General features: G+C 42.8%; 3 protein-coding genes across 3 annotated transcripts; 1 reads left to right on the top strand and 2 right to left on the bottom strand.

Annotated features, from left to right (window-relative positions):
- Nucleotides 1-211: 211 nt before the first annotated feature.
- On the top strand, nt 212-1,054 carry LOC311002286 (myeloid-associated differentiation marker-like protein 2; the record flags this gene model as incomplete). The annotated part of the gene is made up of 1 exon (XM_083993606.1): nt 212-1,054. The coding sequence occupies one exon, from the start codon at nt 212-214 to the stop codon at nt 1,052-1,054; it is 843 nt and encodes a 280-aa protein (XP_083849732.1).
- Nucleotides 1,055-1,266: 212 nt separating this feature from the next.
- Nucleotides 1,267-5,327, bottom strand: LOC311002778 (putative protein MSS51 homolog, mitochondrial). The gene is made up of 6 exons (XM_083994286.1): nt 5,157-5,327; nt 4,702-4,857; nt 4,467-4,591; nt 3,117-3,680; nt 2,878-2,971; nt 1,267-2,087 (listed from the first exon to the last, which is right to left on the bottom strand). Exons 1-6 carry the CDS (start codon nt 5,171-5,173, stop codon nt 1,883-1,885), a joined length of 1,161 nt encoding a protein of 386 aa, XP_083850412.1. The 5' UTR covers nt 5,174-5,327; the 3' UTR covers nt 1,267-1,882.
- Nucleotides 5,328-6,358: 1,031 nt separating this feature from the next.
- On the bottom strand, nt 6,359-18,452 carry mss51 (MSS51 mitochondrial translational activator). Its single transcript, XM_083994285.1, has 7 exons — nt 18,205-18,452; nt 15,290-15,467; nt 14,767-14,916; nt 11,867-11,991; nt 10,977-11,540; nt 7,697-7,790; nt 6,359-7,106 (listed from the first exon to the last, which is right to left on the bottom strand). Exons 2-7 carry the CDS (start codon nt 15,445-15,447, stop codon nt 6,899-6,901), a joined length of 1,299 nt encoding a protein of 432 aa, XP_083850411.1. The 5' UTR covers nt 15,448-15,467; nt 18,205-18,452; the 3' UTR covers nt 6,359-6,898.
- Nucleotides 18,453-18,871: the final 419 nt, after the last annotated feature.

Here is an 18,871-nt window from a genome sequence, read left to right as displayed (position 1 = left end):
CTGGACAAATGAGAATATTCACAGGCCAAAGAACGATTCCTGCACAATGAAATTTGAATACAAGGAAATGTGGAAGTGACACATGGTCACGTCTCAATAGAGCAGCAGCATGTGGTCATTGTTGCTGATGAAGTAGCACCAAGGAGAGCTCGTCTATGGTGCAGGCGTCTAAGGATTCTCTACACCCTCTGGAAGTACAGAACTGAGCATCATGTGTGGCCCTTTCAAGAGCTTCTCAGCCATTTTACGCCTACTGGAAATAATATTCAGTGCCTTGGCTCTCATTATCGTCATCTTCCGGGGCAGGATGGTGAGTCCATGGGGCGTGTGGTGTGAGTTTGTCTGGGTTTTCTGCATCGTTGTGCCCCTGGTCCTGCTTGTGATGGAGGCCAAATTGTGGCACCTCCTCCTGGCTGCCTTCCTTCCCAACTGGGCCGACCTGACCTGCGGTTTCACCATCCTCTGCACCGCCATGATCGCCTCTGCCACCTTGATCTTTGCGGCTGTTTTCGTCTGCCTCACTTGCATCAGCAGCATCATGTGCTTCATCTTCACCGTGGCCGCCACTGTCGTCTTCCTCATTGATGCTGTGATGCAAAAAATGAAGTGTCCGAGCGGCTACATGTCCAGCCTGAGAGGAGTTCTCCGTACTGCAGAGGCTTTCACAGCTTGTATCATCATCACTGCTGCCACGGACCACTTTGTGAATGGTGAATGGTTCTATCGTCCTCCCTGGATGATGTGCAGCGTCATTGTGTTTGCCCTTTGCCTCCTGGTCACCGTGGTCATCATAGTTCTCAACCTAATCAAGCTGCTGCAGTGTCTCCTCTCATTTGGCCTCAGTCTGATGGAGCTTGTGTTCAACGTCGTGGCAGTGATTCTGTACGTGCTGGCCATCATTCTTTGGCTCGTCTTTGGTTATAAACGTTCCCGTTACAATCCCTACATCTGTCAGAAGTGCTCCTACACTGACCTTAACACTGTTTCCATTGGAGCTATGATCAACCTGGTCCTGTACATTGTAGACCTGGTTTTATCCATCAGATCTCGTTAGAAGACATGCAGACATGACTCAGGTTTGGAGAAAACACTGATTTGATTTAGATGCATCATTTTATTTATTTTACATTGGGAAAGTGTTTAAGAAACAGCAGATGTGTATTTGTACTGTGCTGCACTGTAACATTCATTTATCTCCAAATCAAGACAAATATTTATTTGTTTTTATGTGATATGTGATATATGTTATATTATTAATTCTAGCTGTTTACTTTGATTCTGACATGTTAAGAAGAGATGAATATATATAGCTTCATTATGAATGAGTGCCTTTTTATTCTCAGGGGGAAAAATATGTCTTTAAAATAAAGGAAAGACTACTGTGGTTTAATCATTACAGATGAGACAGTCTCTTGTAACTAATTTGTTTTGTTTTGTTTTTGAAGTCATTATATCAGTAGATGAGAAGTTATTGGATGAATAAAGGCGTTGTTGAACATGAGTTCAGCTCGCCAACGTTCATTGAAGATTAGTAAAATGTCACATACACTCTGTAAACGCCGTAGACGGACTATCTAAACAGAGTGAACCTGATGTTTGACTAGTTCTACAAAGTTTTATTGCCTGTCTGCAAACGCCACAACAGTTCAGAACCAGTATATTCAAATGTTCAAACACCTCTGGCAGTTGCATGGCATGAAACTAAGATAGTGAATGCAAATGTCAGAGCCAATACTGTTAGCTGTATGTATTGGCACGTAAAATGGTACTTATACATCACTTATGACTATTTTCCAAGTGATTACAACAACAGAAAATACAGGGTTATAAAAACAATACTTTATGGTCCAGAAAATCAGAGTTCCAGATGTTGGAGGCTTCTTCAGGCCTCCTCCGGCTCCTCAAACTCCACCGTCTCCAGTAGGCCCTGGAAACAGAAGTAGTGGGAGTTGCAGAAGACAGGAGCCTTGTTGGGAGACGAGCCAACCACCTCTGGCTTCAGCGATGAGAAGGGGTTGGCTCCGCTTCCCTTCATGTCCATCTCCAGCTCCAGCAGGATCTGAAGGGAGTAGGTCATCTCGGTCTCACTGTGGACAGAGGACAGGAGGCATTGGTCAGTGTTCGAAGATAAGAGAGTGGTAAGAGGACAGAGAGCCAGCTTGGGGAACAGTGGACGTACCACACTGAGGATATTTGCATACTTTCAAGCACTTGTGTATTACAGTAATGCAAATCATATGTGCCACAGGTGAAAAATGCAACCTATTAAAATGATTGATTTTCAAATATCAGCACGAATATATGAATATTTGAGATATGTCAAGTTTCTTTGACATACAAATACAATAAAATATGCACTTAAACTTCAAATATTGTAGTGAATTACTATTACTATTACTTTTTTAAAAGAATAGTTCACCCAAAAATCTAATTGCACTCATTATCTACTCACCCACCCATCCAAATTGGACGGACCAGGAAGAGGAGCTGCCATTACAAACAAGCTTGAAATATAGATTTATTTAATTTTTTTTCGGAACAATTTCGCATTTCGGGGCTTCAATACAAGACGGACATTACATACGAGCACTATGGAAGTATTTGGATGTTTTGTGGTGTGTCTTTTTGTTACGAAGACAGTTGGTATCCATTTGCAATCGTTATATTGACATGCACTGCGACGCCGAGACCCCCTGTAACTCAGAGAAGCCACGGATAACTCTGAAATTTCTCCCAGCCCTTAATCCACATGAGGGTGAGTAGATGATGAGTGAAATTTCAATTTTGAGTGAACTATTCCTTTAAGTTTAGGTATCTCTATCTAATTCTGGGAAAACATATTAACTGTGTGTGTGACTGCCAGTCTCCAATACTCACTTTAGAGCAGTGAAAAGTGCAGGAATCTCATAATCCCTGAGCAGCAGCAGCGTTGGCAGCCAGCCGTCCTCCAGGCCCTGACTGGCATCAAAACCTTCACATAAGAAAAGATATTAGATAGAAGTCCTGCTGGGCACAGTGGAAACAATACAGACAAAAAGTCAAAAGATGGTTATTTGCTCCTTATAGAAAATCCGAACATTTAATAATCTATCTTTGTGTGTTGGGGACATCCTCACCAGGATTAAATCCAACCACCAGATCTGGTTTGGCTGCCTCCTCCTTCTCCACCAGCTCCTCCCAGAACTGGTGGTACAGGCCCTTGTAGGCGCTGATGTAGACCCTCTGCCTGGGGCCAAAGGCTCTAAGAGGAGGCCTCACAATGGGGCCGTCCAGCACCTCCGGTCCCACCATAACTATCTCGATTCCCTGGTGCCCGGGGAACATGCGGTTCAGCTCATCATAGTCAGTCAGTCTGGCTCCCAGTGTCTCAGTCTGTCCTGCTCCCACTAGGTGAATGGTGAGAGGTTTGGAATAAGGCTTAAGGCCGAACAGCCTCATCCCCCAGGCGATGGTCATGGGCCTGGAGAAGAACTCACTGCAGACCCTCCACAGCGACTGCCTCAGGTCATCATCATCAGGTCGCGGCCTGCCGGCGTCGGACCACAGGCCTTTCATGTTTTCACCGTTCAAAATGGGATCTAGCCGAGCGGTGAGATCTCCCTGCATCGCGAGCCAGTCATCCCAACCTTTAATATCTGACTCAGGCTTTGACCATTTGTCTGTGGGGAATGGAAGCTCTCCTGATGATAAAAAATATATAATTAGTTCAGTCATCTAAATCAGTGGTTCTCAACTGGTGGGTCGGGACCCAAAAGTGGGTTGCGGACCCGTTCTGGATGGGTCACGGACAGCTGGTCAAAAAAGTAAATAATAGTTAATGCACATCTGATGTTGGACATGTCTTTTATTTTGAAAAATAACTTATTTTGAAAGGCACACGAGACACGTGAACACATGCAGTTGTAATGCTCCTCCTCAGTTTCTTATTATTTGCTCCATTTGCTCCGAATGCAAAGATATCAGTTTCTTAATATATTATTAATATTATTAATGTGGCCTGAATGCAGTGAAAATACCTTGTTTTGTGGGTCTTTATTTTGTGCAATTTGATATTTATTCACTTTTGTGAATATGCTCTGAATGCAGAGATGCATTAGAAGTCAAATATATCATTTTGTTGGTCTCCATTTTGTGCAGTTTGATATTTTTTTATTCACTTCCATACATGCAGTTGTCATGGTCCTCCTCAGTTTCATTCATGTGCCCTGAAATGCACTTTGCTCAATAAAGAGCAAAATGAGTTTTTAAAGGCTTTAAAAAAAAAATCTTGGTTTGAATTCTATAAAAGTGGGTCGCGACTTAATGACCATGGGTAAATGTGGAGCCCAGAGTGAGACTAGTTGAGAACCCCTGATCTAAATGTTGGTATCTATCCTTTTATGCACATTTCTCGATTCATCTCTTGGAATATTACAAAGCATCCACCTGACTTCTTCCTGATTTCTCTGCTTGTGTGAACATTTTACCTTTGAACAGAAGCCACTCCACAACTCTGTCGATGGCAGCCAGACGCAGCTGTGAGCAGAACTTCTTGTGTTTGGGCCAGTCGCCCTTCTGACAGTCTTTACAGCAGTAATACACATTGAGACATCTGTGCAGAGAGAGGACAAAAAGTAAGATATCCATACTCTTATATATTCCTACAGTAACTTTGATGAGAGCGTAATTAAATGTGGAGGTTAACTTGGATGAAGTTTTTACCTTGCACACCGCTTCAGGTTCTGTGGGTTGGAAAGCTGACTGGGCAGTTTTTCACAACATGCACAGACTTTATAGGACTCCTCCATCTTCTGGAACATTTCTTTTTGAGAGCGGAAGGCCATAGGTTTACCCTTGGCTTTGGTCTCAGGGACGGCTCTACAATAAAATATATATAGCCCATATTGATGGAGTTCATAAACTTTGATAGTCATCAACATCCCAGAAAATAAAACAGCGAATAACAACAGAGAGCACATGTAATGTAACTGTCTGTGGTGGCATGCCTGTGCTCAAAATACCATTCAAATGTCATGCTGTCACAGCTAACAAGCACCAGGTTGCTCTGTTCTCACTGTGCGTGGCTTCAGACGCATGGTGTCAGGAGGTGGCAAATGTAAATTTGGGAATGTTCTCCATTATCAAAAAGTGGGGTAAAGGAAGTAAAACCAACTTACTTTTCTGATTCTGTCATTTCTGAGCTTCAGACAGGCTTCGCTGTTTCTTCCTCTGCAGTTCCTCTGGTTTGTTATCTGAGCAGTCTGGGTGGGGGCTGGCACATGGTGCCAGATATAGCACCTGTGCTCTCCCTTCTAGCAGGCTCTGACAACTCCAGACCATTCCAGACTTTACAAGAGCTGCACTCCAGCAAAAATTACATTCACACTGTTTCTAAATATAGACAGAGGTTAAAAAGGCAAGATAAACCCATGTACATATGATTCAAGCCAAAGCATAATGGCTTTTTATTAAAATATGAGCTCTGTGGAAATAATTATAATGCTAGCCCCAGGACATGACCTCTGACCTCTAATGTTTCTGAGCCCAACTGTTCAGGCACAAACTGTACTACTTTCATTTGTACCACCATCATCCACTAGAGGACAGTGTCACATTGTTTCAGGAGCCACTAATGATTCTAAACAAGAAGCACATGCACAGAGATGTAAGGGGTATGGGTTATGTTATGATTCAACTTTGCAGATTAATATGTCATAGTTCACCATTCATCTTTCTTTGACCAAATGGTAATAAAAATTAATGATTTCTTTGTTGATATATCTTTACTTACAACATATCTTTTAATATGGTGTGATCAATGTGATAAGATGATGATCTATAAAACGGAGTAACTTCAAATCAAAATATTACCTAAATGTTTTAATTTACATTATTTCTTTATTGGAAGTTATTTCTCTTTTTATTTGGAAGCTGGAGTTGGTGACAGTAAATCATGCCCCAAAAAGGAAAACTGCTTTAGATGTTGTGAGTAGTTTGTGATCTTTGTAAAAGTGTTATATTTATAGCTGCTACAGAGGTAAAATTCCTGGCCTGGAATTAGTGAAGCATATAATGTTGGGTTATGTTAAGACTATGTCAAATCAGGCGATTACTTATCTAATATCTAATCAGTTAATGCAATGTTTTATAATACAATGATAGCCTAATATCCACCCTGAATACAACTGAAAATAGCTGTCACACATAGCTACCTTTTTTATTGTAAGAATTTGGGACAATAATTGAGTCTCCACTGGGCAAATAAAGAAATTATTATGTTGTCTTTTCAAGAGGACAATTACAGTGATGATCGAACAGAACAATGAATGAAGGAAACAAAATAGCTAAAACAAAAATGAAGATACAGGCTCTGCGGCACACATGATTTATTGAAGACTTATTTTAGATCATATGTTACATTAGCATGCATATGATATGAGTCATGCAGCTATTGTAAAAATTGTGAATAGATTCTAGCTGCGGAGAAAATTACAGGAAACCATCAAATGAAGACTGAGCTCATTTTGGTCTCATTAGGTTTGTACAGCCGTGACCCTTTGTATCCAACATCCATGTCACCGCAGGGCACCGATGATGTACAAACCTTTGTCCCCCTGCCGGTGCCCTCAGGTGCCATCAGATGAGCTTTGAACGATTTTTGGAATCTGACTCATTCATTATTAATATCTGAATTCAAAAGGACACTATTGCAGCAGTGAAGGCCCGTTTTTCACTATGAAAAATGCTCTCTGCTCCCAAAATCAGAATCTAAACTCCAATTAGCTGCACAGGTGACCATCTCCGAGAGGGTACAGGAAATCCCTCAATTTCCCCAGGAAGTTCCCAAAATCCTATATTGAAAACCAAATCTTTAAAGAGGGGGGGTAACAAACAGGGTCTGATTCTTTGTGACAACCTCTTAACTGTAGAAGTTTGGCTCCTCAAAGTCTTCCCGTGGCAGCAGCCCTTGGAAACAGATGTAGTGAGAGTTGCAGTAGACCAGGGCGCTGTTGGGGGAGGACATGACCTGCTCTGGTTTCTGCGAGCTGAACGGACTGGATCCACTGTCTCTGATGTGCATCTCCAACTCCAGCAGGATCTGCAGCGAGGACTTGAGCTCCATCTCACTGCAATTGGACAAAGAGATGGCGCAGGAATCGGTTAATTAAGCAACTTTAACCTCATGGTCCTTGTGAGACTCCAGGTGAGAGACTATAATCCAAGCACCTCTTCACAGACTTATCCCAACATCCGTCTACATGAAAACAGCTTGAGAGAAATTATAGAGGAACAGCATCAGCAGAAGAGAAAGAGAGGCACATCAATAACTCTGCTCTTTCACATGGGGGAGCTTTGCAGAGAACGCCCGCAGCATAAAAAAACAAACAGGAAACAGATATTTGCCACCAGAGGGAGGCAAGTGTGAAGTGTGGAAGGAGTTGTGTTATCTGGGATGTGGGTAATAACCACTGCATCAGGACTGAGGACTGTGGTGATGGAGTCAGGAAGACTACAAATGATATACTAGGACAAAAAACAAGGGATGCAGTAAACGGGTTGTATATGAATGACTTATGATAGCAGATGGTATAGTAGAGTGAGTTAACGAGGACCTCCGGCACAAAGAGACTCAGATATTCAATCACTACTGCTCAAAGGGAAAGGATCTTATTATCTCTATAATAAAATGTGAAATGTTTTGATTTATGTGACTAACCTGTACATGGTGAAGAAGGCAGGGATGTTGTAGTCCCTGAGCAGCAGCAGTGTGGGCAGCCATCCCTCCAGCAGACCCTGGTTAGCGTGGAACCCTGGGTTAAACACACACACACAGACCCACATCAGATAATGTTTTGTTTTGTTTTGACTTATTTTTATGAGCTCACTTTTAAATGATTACTTCATTGGCTAATATTATTTCAGATTTCCTGATTTTATCTTCTTGATGATTTCATTACAGTATTACTTCTATTATTGCTTTAACTGTCTATTGACATTATTATTGCTATGATTGATTTTTCTGATGCATACCTAAAAAAAAAACCCATATATAAATCCTTTAAGCCAGGGCGTGTAATAGCTCACTGGGCTGAGCAGGTGCCCCATATACAGAGTCTATATCAGTGGTTCCCAACCTTTTTTGGCTCGTGCCCCCATTTTGACATCAAACATTTCTGCCGACCCCCGATCACGCGCAGTCATGTGTCAATCATGCATCAGCTCAGATATTTTTATATGCTGCATTTTATTTTAACTTTATATTTGAGAAAGTGAAAGTATAGAATACAGTTGTTTAAGATTGTGTGTGGGTTTTTTAATAATCATTTTAAAAAGAATAATAATTAGTTAAAAGAATATTTTTATCAGTCATTTTTTTTTATCAATTATCAGACATTTCAGGCGACCCCATTTGAATTCCAGGCGACCCCAAGTGGGGTCCCCACCCCAAGGTTGAAAAACACTGGTCTATATAGTCCGTGCTGCAGCAGCCCCGGTTCGATTCCCCCGGCAGCACCTTGCTGCATGTCATTCCCTCTCTCTGTCTCACCATTTCCTGACTGTCTTATCAATTAAAGGCATAAAAGACCAAAAAAAAAAAAAAATCAAAACAAAACAAAAAAACTTTAAGATGAAGGTATGTCACACTCTATAAATAAAGTTTATAATGATTATGATTATTATTGCTGTTGTTGTTGTTGTTGTTGTTATCATTAAATCCTGATTGGTGCATGGCAGAATGTGACATCAGCCTTTCCTGACTCTAAAAAGCTCTTGTACTGAGCTGCCTGTTCCCACACAGACTGACAGACAGCAGGTCAGGTGATTTTCCCCCAGTGAGGTGAAGATCGAATGGATTACACTTCATTAGTCTCCGGCTGCACACGTCTTTCTCTTAATACATCTCCCTCAGGACGTGTCACTGACAGTGTTTTGCATAGCGTCTAATTATCAGTCAATATGACAAAGGTAATCTGGCTCCAAACAGGTTGATCTCGTCTACCTCCATTACTGGTCTTGCTCAAACTCTCACAGTGCCGACTGAAAATGTGTGACAGTCTCTCTCACACACACACACTGAGATAGACAATCCAGTGCAGCAGTCTGGATATATTCAAGATGGGTTGGGCAGATAATCCGACAGCATATTAACTGACAGATGTCACTTTCCCCCCAACTCTGGTTTATGTCATAGTATGTTTTTTTTTCTGAACAGCAGTTTGGTGATTGGCTCACCCTTCAAACAGATGACTGAGGTTCAAGCCACCGTGGCAGCAAATACTGTAAATCCATCCAGCTTAAGTGTCCTTGTGTGAGACAAAACCAGGAGAGCAGCAAAGAGAGAATTTCCCCCCATGCTGATCAATAACGTCTCACATTATTAGTCTGCCTGAGAGAAAGACGTAATCACAGATTAAAATTCAATCTGCACTAAGAAAAAGTGGGAGTGGGTGGGAGAGAGAGCTATGAATCTGTTACAGCTTCAGCTGCTCTGTAACATAGGCCTACATCCTGATGGCTGCGCTGGCTGTGTGTGTCTGCTGGAGGCTCTCAGAGCATGCCACGGAGGCTAGAGAATTGTCGGGCCTGTGATACTGGCACACAGATGGTATCATGTTATTCATCGCCTGCCGCGTCTTCCCGGGGAACTCAGACTGTGGAAAGAGAGGATTTGATGTGAATAATGCACGCTATGATATGAACATCCCTGAGGTTACGCTCCTCGTCACAGTAAAACATTTAACAGGGAGCGAGCATTTAGACGTTGATACCTTCAGGGGATAAGGTGACGAAGAGAGTCTTACTTTTAATGACTGCACTCATTGCTTATACCAACAGTCTGGACCATATGGTGGGTTAAGTTCTGTTATTGATGTCGATTTTCTTTGTTTCAAACTGTATTTTACAGCTTTGAAAATCCATTTTACAGCCTGGTGATCTGGAGGTTGTGGTTGTGTTCTTTGAGGCACCTGTTGTCAGCGGTTTGCGGATGACACCACCCTCTCTTACTGTCTAAGGTCAAGCCTCCTCACACACAGACACACACATTCCTTTTTTTATTCCTTTCATCTTGCTGCCTGCTCCGCTATCGCTTAGACAATGTTATAATGTGGTGCTCTGCCAGCATTGCAGACAAGATGCAGACACTCCAACAGTTTACTTACAGGATGACTGACTAATGTATATTTAGCCCCAGTGGGGCCGGCAGTGGTTGCAGTGACAACTGAGCCAGGGGATAGTGGTGCAGTCGAGTCGGGGCTTTACTGCTGCTTTGCAGGTTAAAGGGTCAGAGATGTGATTCAGCATAAGTGCTTAGGAGGTGTAGGGTTATAGTGCCACTTTAAAGAGATGGTTGTTTGTGAGGGTGGACAAGAGGATGGACACTATTTATATATTTATTCATATTATAATATATGCGTTTTTTCATGCAGTGGGAAAAATTGTGCTGTGCCAAATAAGTATTACATTTATCTATAACTCAGAAAACATTATTTGTTATATAGGTCTCAGTGTTGTTTGTACTTTGAGTGAAAACAGGACAGGGCTGAAGAAGTTGTTTTAAATCAGTGATGACCATGGCATGCAATGTGTGCCTGAGTGAATCCGAGGGGGTGGAGTGAGACTCCCCTTCCAAAAGGGCAGCTTACCGACATTATGCTGAGTCCAGCATCAGAAGCCAAACTCTTTCCCAGCTGCTCCCATTAATTACCCAAATCCCCAATAAAAGCCTGGCACTAATGAATAGGCCCGATGTAGTGAGTTATATGTGTCCTACTTGTTGTGTTCTCTGAGAGAGGTTACTGTCAGACAAGCATGAAGGCAGAGAAGTCACCGGTTCTGACCACTTCAACTTTTCTATTTATAGATGGGGGGATTATTCTGGTCATTGCTAATTGATTTTAAATGAAAGGCATCTATCAGCCTGGCCTGTCTCAAGACCTCTGAGTGTGTACAATCACAGATCTCCAGCATGGCTCTGTGTTGTATACATTACATACCAGGATGAAATCCAACCACCAGGTCTGGTTTGGCTGCCTCCTCCTTCTCCACCACATCCTCCCAGAACTGGTGGTAGAGGGCTTTGTAGGCGCTGATGTAGACCCTCTGTCTGGGACCAAAGGCTCTAAGAGGAGGCCTCATGATGGGGCCGTCCACCACTTCTGGTCCAACCATGACTATCTCTATGCCCTGGTGTCCGGGGAACATGTGGCTCAGCTCATCATAGTCAGTCAGTCTGGCTCCCATGGTCTCATTGTGGGATGCCCCTGCTAGGTGAATAGTTAGGGGCTTTGCGTATGGATCCAGGCCGTAGTGTTGGATGGCCATCCCAACCGCGAGAACACGAGAGAGGAACTCGCTCTGATGGCGCCATAAGGACTGTCGCAGGTCGGCATCATCTGGCCGTGGTCTGTTGGCGTTTTTCCAAAGGGCTGTCATGCTGGCACTGGACAAAATGGCGTCCAGGCGTGGATTGAGGTCTCCCTGCATGGGGAGCCAGTCGTCCCAGTTCTTCACCTCAGCAACGGACTTGGACCACTTCTCCGTGGATAATGGAAGTTCTCCTGTGTGGGTGGTATAGGTACAACATTGATGGTTTTATGCGACACAAAACTGAAGGTACAGATGAGTGTTGATTGTACCTGCCAAGTTTAGATTGTGCTTGAAAAGCAATCAGAGAAATTCAAAGGATGAGGAACTTTAATTAAAATTTCAAAATTACACCAGTGTTGCAAAGCGTCTTTCTGTCACTTTTTGTCTCTCAGGCATTCAATCTCTGCAGCTCAGCTTTAAAATTACACCATCTCATTAGCGTGATTTCTCTGTTTTGTGGACTCAAACAGCTGTTCGGGCATTTTAATTCAAATGTCGCCGCCTTTTCATTTCTCACCGGTGAACATCAGCCATTCCACTAGTCTGTCAATGGCCACCAGACGCAGCAACTTGCAGACCTTTTTATGCTGAGGCCAGTCTTTTTTCTGACAGTCCTTAGCGCAGTAGTACACATTCAAGCATCTGTGAGAGAACGATAAGAAGACAAAGCAAAGTGGGAAATTAGCTATGAAAGCCATAAAAGTTCAACTTAGAGCCTGTGAATATTCTCATTCGTCCAGGTCATAGTTAGGCTATCTCAAGGAAATTTTAAATCGAAAGCAACTGGTCTTGGTTATTTGTCTAGGAAGAAGTTTCACCTCTCATCCAAGACCAAGACCAACCATCAGTTCATGTAGCATCTGACCAGGCTGAGACTGGTCCAACTATCTGGTGTGGAGATCCAGGTATTTAACCTCTGTGAGGGCGTTCACAAGACCAATGATGTCGCTGGAACCCTTTGTGCCAACGACAGTCGTTAGAGTGACAGTTGTTGGTGGAAAGTTGGTTTTGACTTCGTTAGTGCCCACAACCTCGCAGAGGTTAAATACCTGGATCTCCACACCAGATAGTTGGACCAGTCCCAGTCTGGTCAGATGCTACATGAACTGATGAAGCCTCTTGGATGAGAGGTGAAACGTCTTCCTAGACAAATAACCAAGTCCAGTTGCTTTCAATTTAAAATGTCCTTGAGATAACTACTTAGAGGTACTTTGAATGGTGATGAGAGCTGACTTGATTTAGCAGCAGGTCATATTTCAAGTTTATTCAATAAGTCAGTTCACAACCAAACACCTGGAAAGGATCCCGTTTCTAGCCTATTAGCAAATATTAGAATGCTAGCATGCTAAACTAAGGTTTCAAAGGAGGTTAAATCGAAAGCAACTGGACTTAGTTATTTGTCTAGGAAGACGTTTCACCTCTCATCCAAGAGGCTTCATCAGTTCATGTACGCATCTGACCAGGCTGGGACCACACTATCTGGTGTGGAGACTCACTATTTAACCTCTTGTGTGGGCGTTCACAAGGGTGATGATGTCACTGGTTCCCTTTTGTGCTCCAAGTGCCAACGACAGTCGTTTAAAGGACTGTCTTTGATGGAAAGTTGGTTTCGACTTCGTTAGTGCCCTATTGTGTTATAACGACAGTCGTTGGAGTCACTTGCCACTTGTGAACAGTGGTTGTTCTTTGAGGCTAGATTGTTGAATCTCCTGGGAAGGGATGAAAGGGCAGCATTGTAAATTGGAGATAGGTGGTGTCTGAGACCACCTCCCCTGTTGAGGGATGGTTTCTCTACTTTTACGTAGATGGCCTCTTTAACTCCTCTTTCAAACCATCTATCCTCTCTGTCTAGGATTTGGACATTGCTGTCCTCAACGTCTTCCTAGACAAATAACTAAGTCCAGTTGCTTTCGATTTAACCTCCTTTGAAATACTATGACCTGGGCAAATGAGAATATGCACCGGCCTAAACTAAGGTGTAACTAAGGTGCTGAACATGAACTTGCAACTTGCAATGCCATACAAGTATGTTAGTATCTTCATGTTAGCCCTGCATCATCTGTAACATTATATCAAGATGCCTTCTTTATTAATAGACTATTGTTTGTGCCAGGATGTAGCCTAAATACCATCCTACATCTACCTAAAACCCATCGTTATACTTGACCTTATAAAACCTCAAACTCGTGACACTGAATACAGTTTCGGCCCTTTTTTAGATGACAGCTGGTGAAAACATCTATGACTGTCAGAAGCTGGAATTTATTACTGATTATATGATCTCTTTGTACTGTATGTACCCTGTGTCGCCTACAGTTTAGGTGGTGAGGTAATGTGTTGGATTAGAGGTCTAACAGCCAGTGCCAGTTGGTGCTTTGGGAAGCTGTATTACTTTACCTTGCAATCATTTGCAGCCTTAGAGGCAGCTACATTTACATAAAATCATTTATCAGCCAATGTGTTCTACCTTGGTGCACCCAGGACGCACTGGTCCTCCAAATGAGGCTTACGAGTGGACAAAGGAATCAAAACAAGGTGAGAATTAGAGGTTGCTCCGAAAGGTAAATGTATAACACTTTTTCAGAGATGTGTTGGCCTCAAGTGTAATAAACGAGGTCAAATCAATCAGAAAGAAAATTGAGAATGTAATGAAAAGTCATCAGATGCAGTTGGACAATCGGTGCCTAATTCTCAGATGTCAACAGTTTGTAGGGTTTCACTTGTCAGCGATTCTGCTTTTTCACGGCTGCTACTGGTGGTAACTTTTGCGAGAGGCAGTGACAGCTGAGAATTTGAAGGGGATGCACATGCAAGAGTGTGTGTGTCCGCGAGTGCGTGTATGTATGTGAATCAGCGTGAGAGAGAAAATGAGATAAACAGAGCAACAGGGAAGCAGAACAGCCAGAGCAAAAAAGAAATAAGGGAAAAAAAGAAAAGGAGGTGCAATAACAACAAGACCCTTGCAAATATGGAGCATATTATCCCTCTCTACACACTCCTTGAATTACACTCTGTGGTGTTGTGACACTATAAACTACATTAAGCTGCTCTTAATATGCTGCAAAGAAATGAATCACAGTCAGGGGACTTAGCTATATTTGCCACTGGCCATTGTCCACCTCTGTAGAGCTGTCCACACCTTGGTGGCCTATCATCCTGCCGCCTGATACAATGGCAACGGGAAGTGCTTAACACATGACAGATATTGGGCAGCAATGTCAAAATGTCAATGTCCTCACCGGGTGATGATAGAGCTGAACTGAGAACGGTGTAGGTTTTCAGCGGCCGAAAATGTTCAGATTGTCAACAATGATTAACATTAATCAGTGTTAATGCTCGAAATATTATAAATCGAGCATCACAGACCACTAACACCTAAGCAAGTCCATGAGTGGGCACTCGAGGCTTTGCACTCACTTCACACAGCGTTTCAGGGTCTGTCCTTCGCCGAGATGTTCAGGCAGCTTGTTGCAGCCGGTGCAGAACTTAAAGGTCTCCTCCATCTTCTGGAACATCTCCTTGTAGTTGCGAAATGAGATCCCATTGTTCTTTCCCTCCAGAGCATCCCTGTGTTGGTGAAACAAATTAAGTCATGAGATCTGACTACAAGAAAAAGTAACCAATCATTTGTGACACATTAACAAATCAGAGTGTTAATAAAAGATGCTTTTTGACAATGAAATGAATACTTAACTAGAACATGCACTCTATATCCTCCCTCTATGTCATATTGTTATGAAATATGTCAATGTTTTTTCTTCTTTTTTTGTCGTTGCTGTTTTTAGGTTAAGCTTTGTTTTTTCTCTTTGTATTTTTCAGGTTTTCTGATTTGTATGTGTTACTCTCAAGTATAAAGTATGAATAGAAAAAAATCAAAGTGTGGGTGTTGTAAAAGTGAAGCAGTGATGAGTATAACATCAGTTTTTGATCAGTTTTTTACCTGTACTGTCCATAGTCCTTCATGTTGAGCTTGTTGAGAATCACCTTGGAGAGCCCGGGCACGTTGGATTCCAGAGAGAAAAAGGCGGACAGGTCAGAAAAGACGCTTTCAGTCCCTGGAGTGTAGGACTGAGGCAGCGCTGGGATCTGGGACGCCATATTGTCGCCTTTTCTTTCCTCTATGAAAAGAATTACACATTAAAAACAAGCCCTGCTGCTGGTACTGTATGTAGAGGACACTGTGACATTGTTGGTTTTTGGTTACTGTAGTGGTACAACAAAGCACATCTCTAACCACAGACATTGGTGATGCTGGGGGTTCATGCCTATGTTCCCACAGCCTTATGTTCCCACAGCCTTATGTTCCCACAGCCCTATGTTCCCACAGTTCTAAGATTTTTCTCAAAATTAGGCCCTATGTTCCCACTGGACTCTCTCTACCTATCTGGACTCTCTCTATCTGGCCTGTCTAGCCTCTACCGGGTCTTTTTACTAAACTTAACCAACTCTTTTCTTCATTGCCTAAACCCAACCAATGGTGGGACCAAAGGGCTGTGGGAACATAGGGCCTAATTTTCAGTGACAACAAAAGTTAGAAATGTGGGAACATAGGGCTGTGGGAACATAGGAATGACCCCGATGCGGGGATGCAATCAGAGCCTTAAAAAAACCCAACAAAATGTGAGCCTTCAGCCTGTAAGTCGGTGTTCTCTGGTCGGCGCTGCAATGATCAGCCAAATATGTGCAAGTGCACATTCCTGGTAGATTACTGTGCCATGTTTTCGCAGTTTACCTTACAGTCATGGCAACGGCAATTGTTGCGATGATTACATTTCAGAGTTGCTAATCCTGTCACAGAGTATTATAAAAATGTCATGCAGTGTTTTGGTGTTTGTCATGGAACTGGACCCGATACCTGAAACAACACACACACACACACACCTACCCCTCCCCACTGTCAGTTCAACCTGACAGATGACTGACAGATACAAAGCAGAGACAGTGGGTGGTGAGGGACAGAGAGACAGTGGCAGAGACAGAGACAGGGACAGGGACGCCCACCCTGTCCCATCCCACCCCTCCTGCACCCACAGTCAGTCTGACAAAAAGCAGAGCTGGAAACATGGACTTCAGTAGGAGGGAGTGCAGCTCCAAGCCACACACACACACACACACACACACAGGCATGCGTAGTATGCACCCTGACAACCGGGTAACACGACGCACTGACACAACAAAGATTTTGTCTGCTTTTTAGATGATTCCAGACAGGGTTTGAAATGCTGCTCTTGATAATGTGCGACTGCTGCCAGGGCCCCACAAAAGCTATTTCAGTGCGGATGATAACACTACAACAAGTACACACTGTCAAAACTTTCAAGCATATGTGATTTTTCTTTCTTTCTTTTTTTTTCAAGCAACAGTGAAATGTTCTATACATAAACAAACAGACAGCACAGATTCCCTCCTAGTCTACGTTGTGCTAATCTTCAGGGCAGCTATACTGTAGGTATCATTTCTCAACAGATGCTGTGGTGTGGACTACAGCGGGCTTGGTTTCTGTGCTTTAAAATACACTCCAGCCTGATGCCCGATGACAGAAACACATGGGGATCACCCCCCAACCTCAGACAAGCAGAGGCCTCATCAGGCATGTTCCTCCGGCTGCGTCACAGCCTTTCTGCTCTTGACAACAACAAAAAAAACCTCACGTCCCTCTATGCACAAGCCCAGCAGCCCTACACTGCAAAAAACTCAAAATCTTTCCAAGAATATGTCTTATTTCTTGTCAAAATGTCTCATTTCTAGTCAAAACTAATCTCTTTCTACTTAATATAAGACTCATCACCTAAAAATGAACTTGTTTTTAGATCATTTTCACTTGTTTCAAACAAATTTTCACTTGAAATAAGTAGAAAAATCTGCCAGTGAAAGAAAGTTTTTGTGCTTGTAATAAGGAAGAAAAACTTGATCCACTATCAGATTTTTCTACTTATTTCAAGTGAAAATTTGCTTGAAAGAAGTAAAAAGTGTCTAAAAACAAGCTACTTTTTATGTGATGAGTCTTATTTTAAGTATAATGAGATTTGTTTTGAGACTAGAAATGACATGTTGACTAGAAATAAGACAAATATTCTTGGTAAGATTTTGATTTTTTTTGCAGTGTACAGTACTTGCAGGTCACATTATTTATTCACTTGGGTTGACAAGTGGGAAAATAAAGAGGGGAGAGAAATGTGATCATCTAGTGGTGGTAGTGGTGGTGGCAGCACACACATCTCTAGCTCACATGTCTCCTCCAGTCTTTCTAAACTGTTTAGACTCACGTGTTGTTGTAAGTATGTTACAATAAATATGATTTATTCCATTTAAATCAAGCATCTGTGATTTTCTTTTTCTACTCCCTGTGATGAACCTGTCTGTGTCTACAGTGCAGCAGCAGCCGGCTACTTAACCTGGCCACGAAAAGCTGCCAAAGTGCAATTAAGTTCACACAGCTCACAGACTCAGAGCAGTAAAACACTATTCTTAGCTCGGGTACTTGCACAATAAACACTTTTCTTGCTACTCACGCTACCCCCTCACTCCACTTCTCCACTTTAACATGAAAACTTCCACTCTACTTTGAGAAAACTTGATATCTTTTCAATTTCATACTAATTGTTGCAGGGGAATGATTTTGGTCTTATCATGTCTGCAGACAAAATTGAAAGGTCTATATCTAATTAGTTCCTTGGTATCTACAGAGCACCAGGGAGACATGAAGAGATTTCTCACAGGAGGGCAGGTCTTTGCTTTTTCTCTCCTCACATATCTGACCAGGACTAGGTTTTTTTGTGTGTCTGTATGTTTTTTTTAAGTATGCACACAGTGAATATATGGCCAAAGCGTTATCAGATATTTTAGCAGTCGTACCTTTTGGTTCCAGACGAGCAGAGTGTGTGAGTGGCTTCTAGATGATTCTGGGTTTTCTTGTTTCCTTGAAAACAGGACTGAAGAGAGTGATTGACAGGTCCTTATGCTGGACGTGGACACCTCGTGGAGCCTCCACAGTGTCTCTGGCTCTGTGGGGGGAAGTTTTCAAGACCCCAGCAAAGTAAGAGAAGGGTGGGTTTAGGGCTATGGAGCGCTCCTGACATCTGAGGTCAGGGAGGAGGAGGAAGAGAGGAGGAGGAGGGGAGGGGAAGAGGAGGGGGGGAGGGAGCTGGATGGGGTGGGGGAGATGGTTAGGGGCTGAAGAGGAAAGTACATTTTTAGAAAAAGATGGGTGGGGTGTAGTGGAGGGAAAAGGTGGGGGAGGTTTGGGAGAAGAGGTGGAGACTCAAGCAGGGAGTGGACACACACACACATACAGTACATACACACACACACCCCCAGTGTGACATGTAGCTCGAAGACACACCGTCCTAGGATGAGAAGATGCACATCACTGGTCAGGGAACGAAGCGTTTGAAATTTCTAGAATCAATAGAAGTGCAGTAAACAAGTGCATGTGCAGATGAAAAACCACGTTTGATATGTAAATGAGCTATCCTTTCATCCCACTGTTTTTCTTCTTAAATATCGGCAAGTTGAAAGCTTT

The sequence above is a fragment of the Trachurus trachurus genome (genome assembly GCF_905171665.1).
Source record: "Trachurus trachurus genome assembly, chromosome: 19".
In the NCBI taxonomy this organism is placed as follows: Eukaryota; Metazoa; Chordata; class Actinopteri; order Carangiformes; family Carangidae; genus Trachurus; species Trachurus trachurus.
Note: the sequence above shows the minus strand (reverse complement) of the source record. Positions and strands in the feature narration are given on the sequence as shown.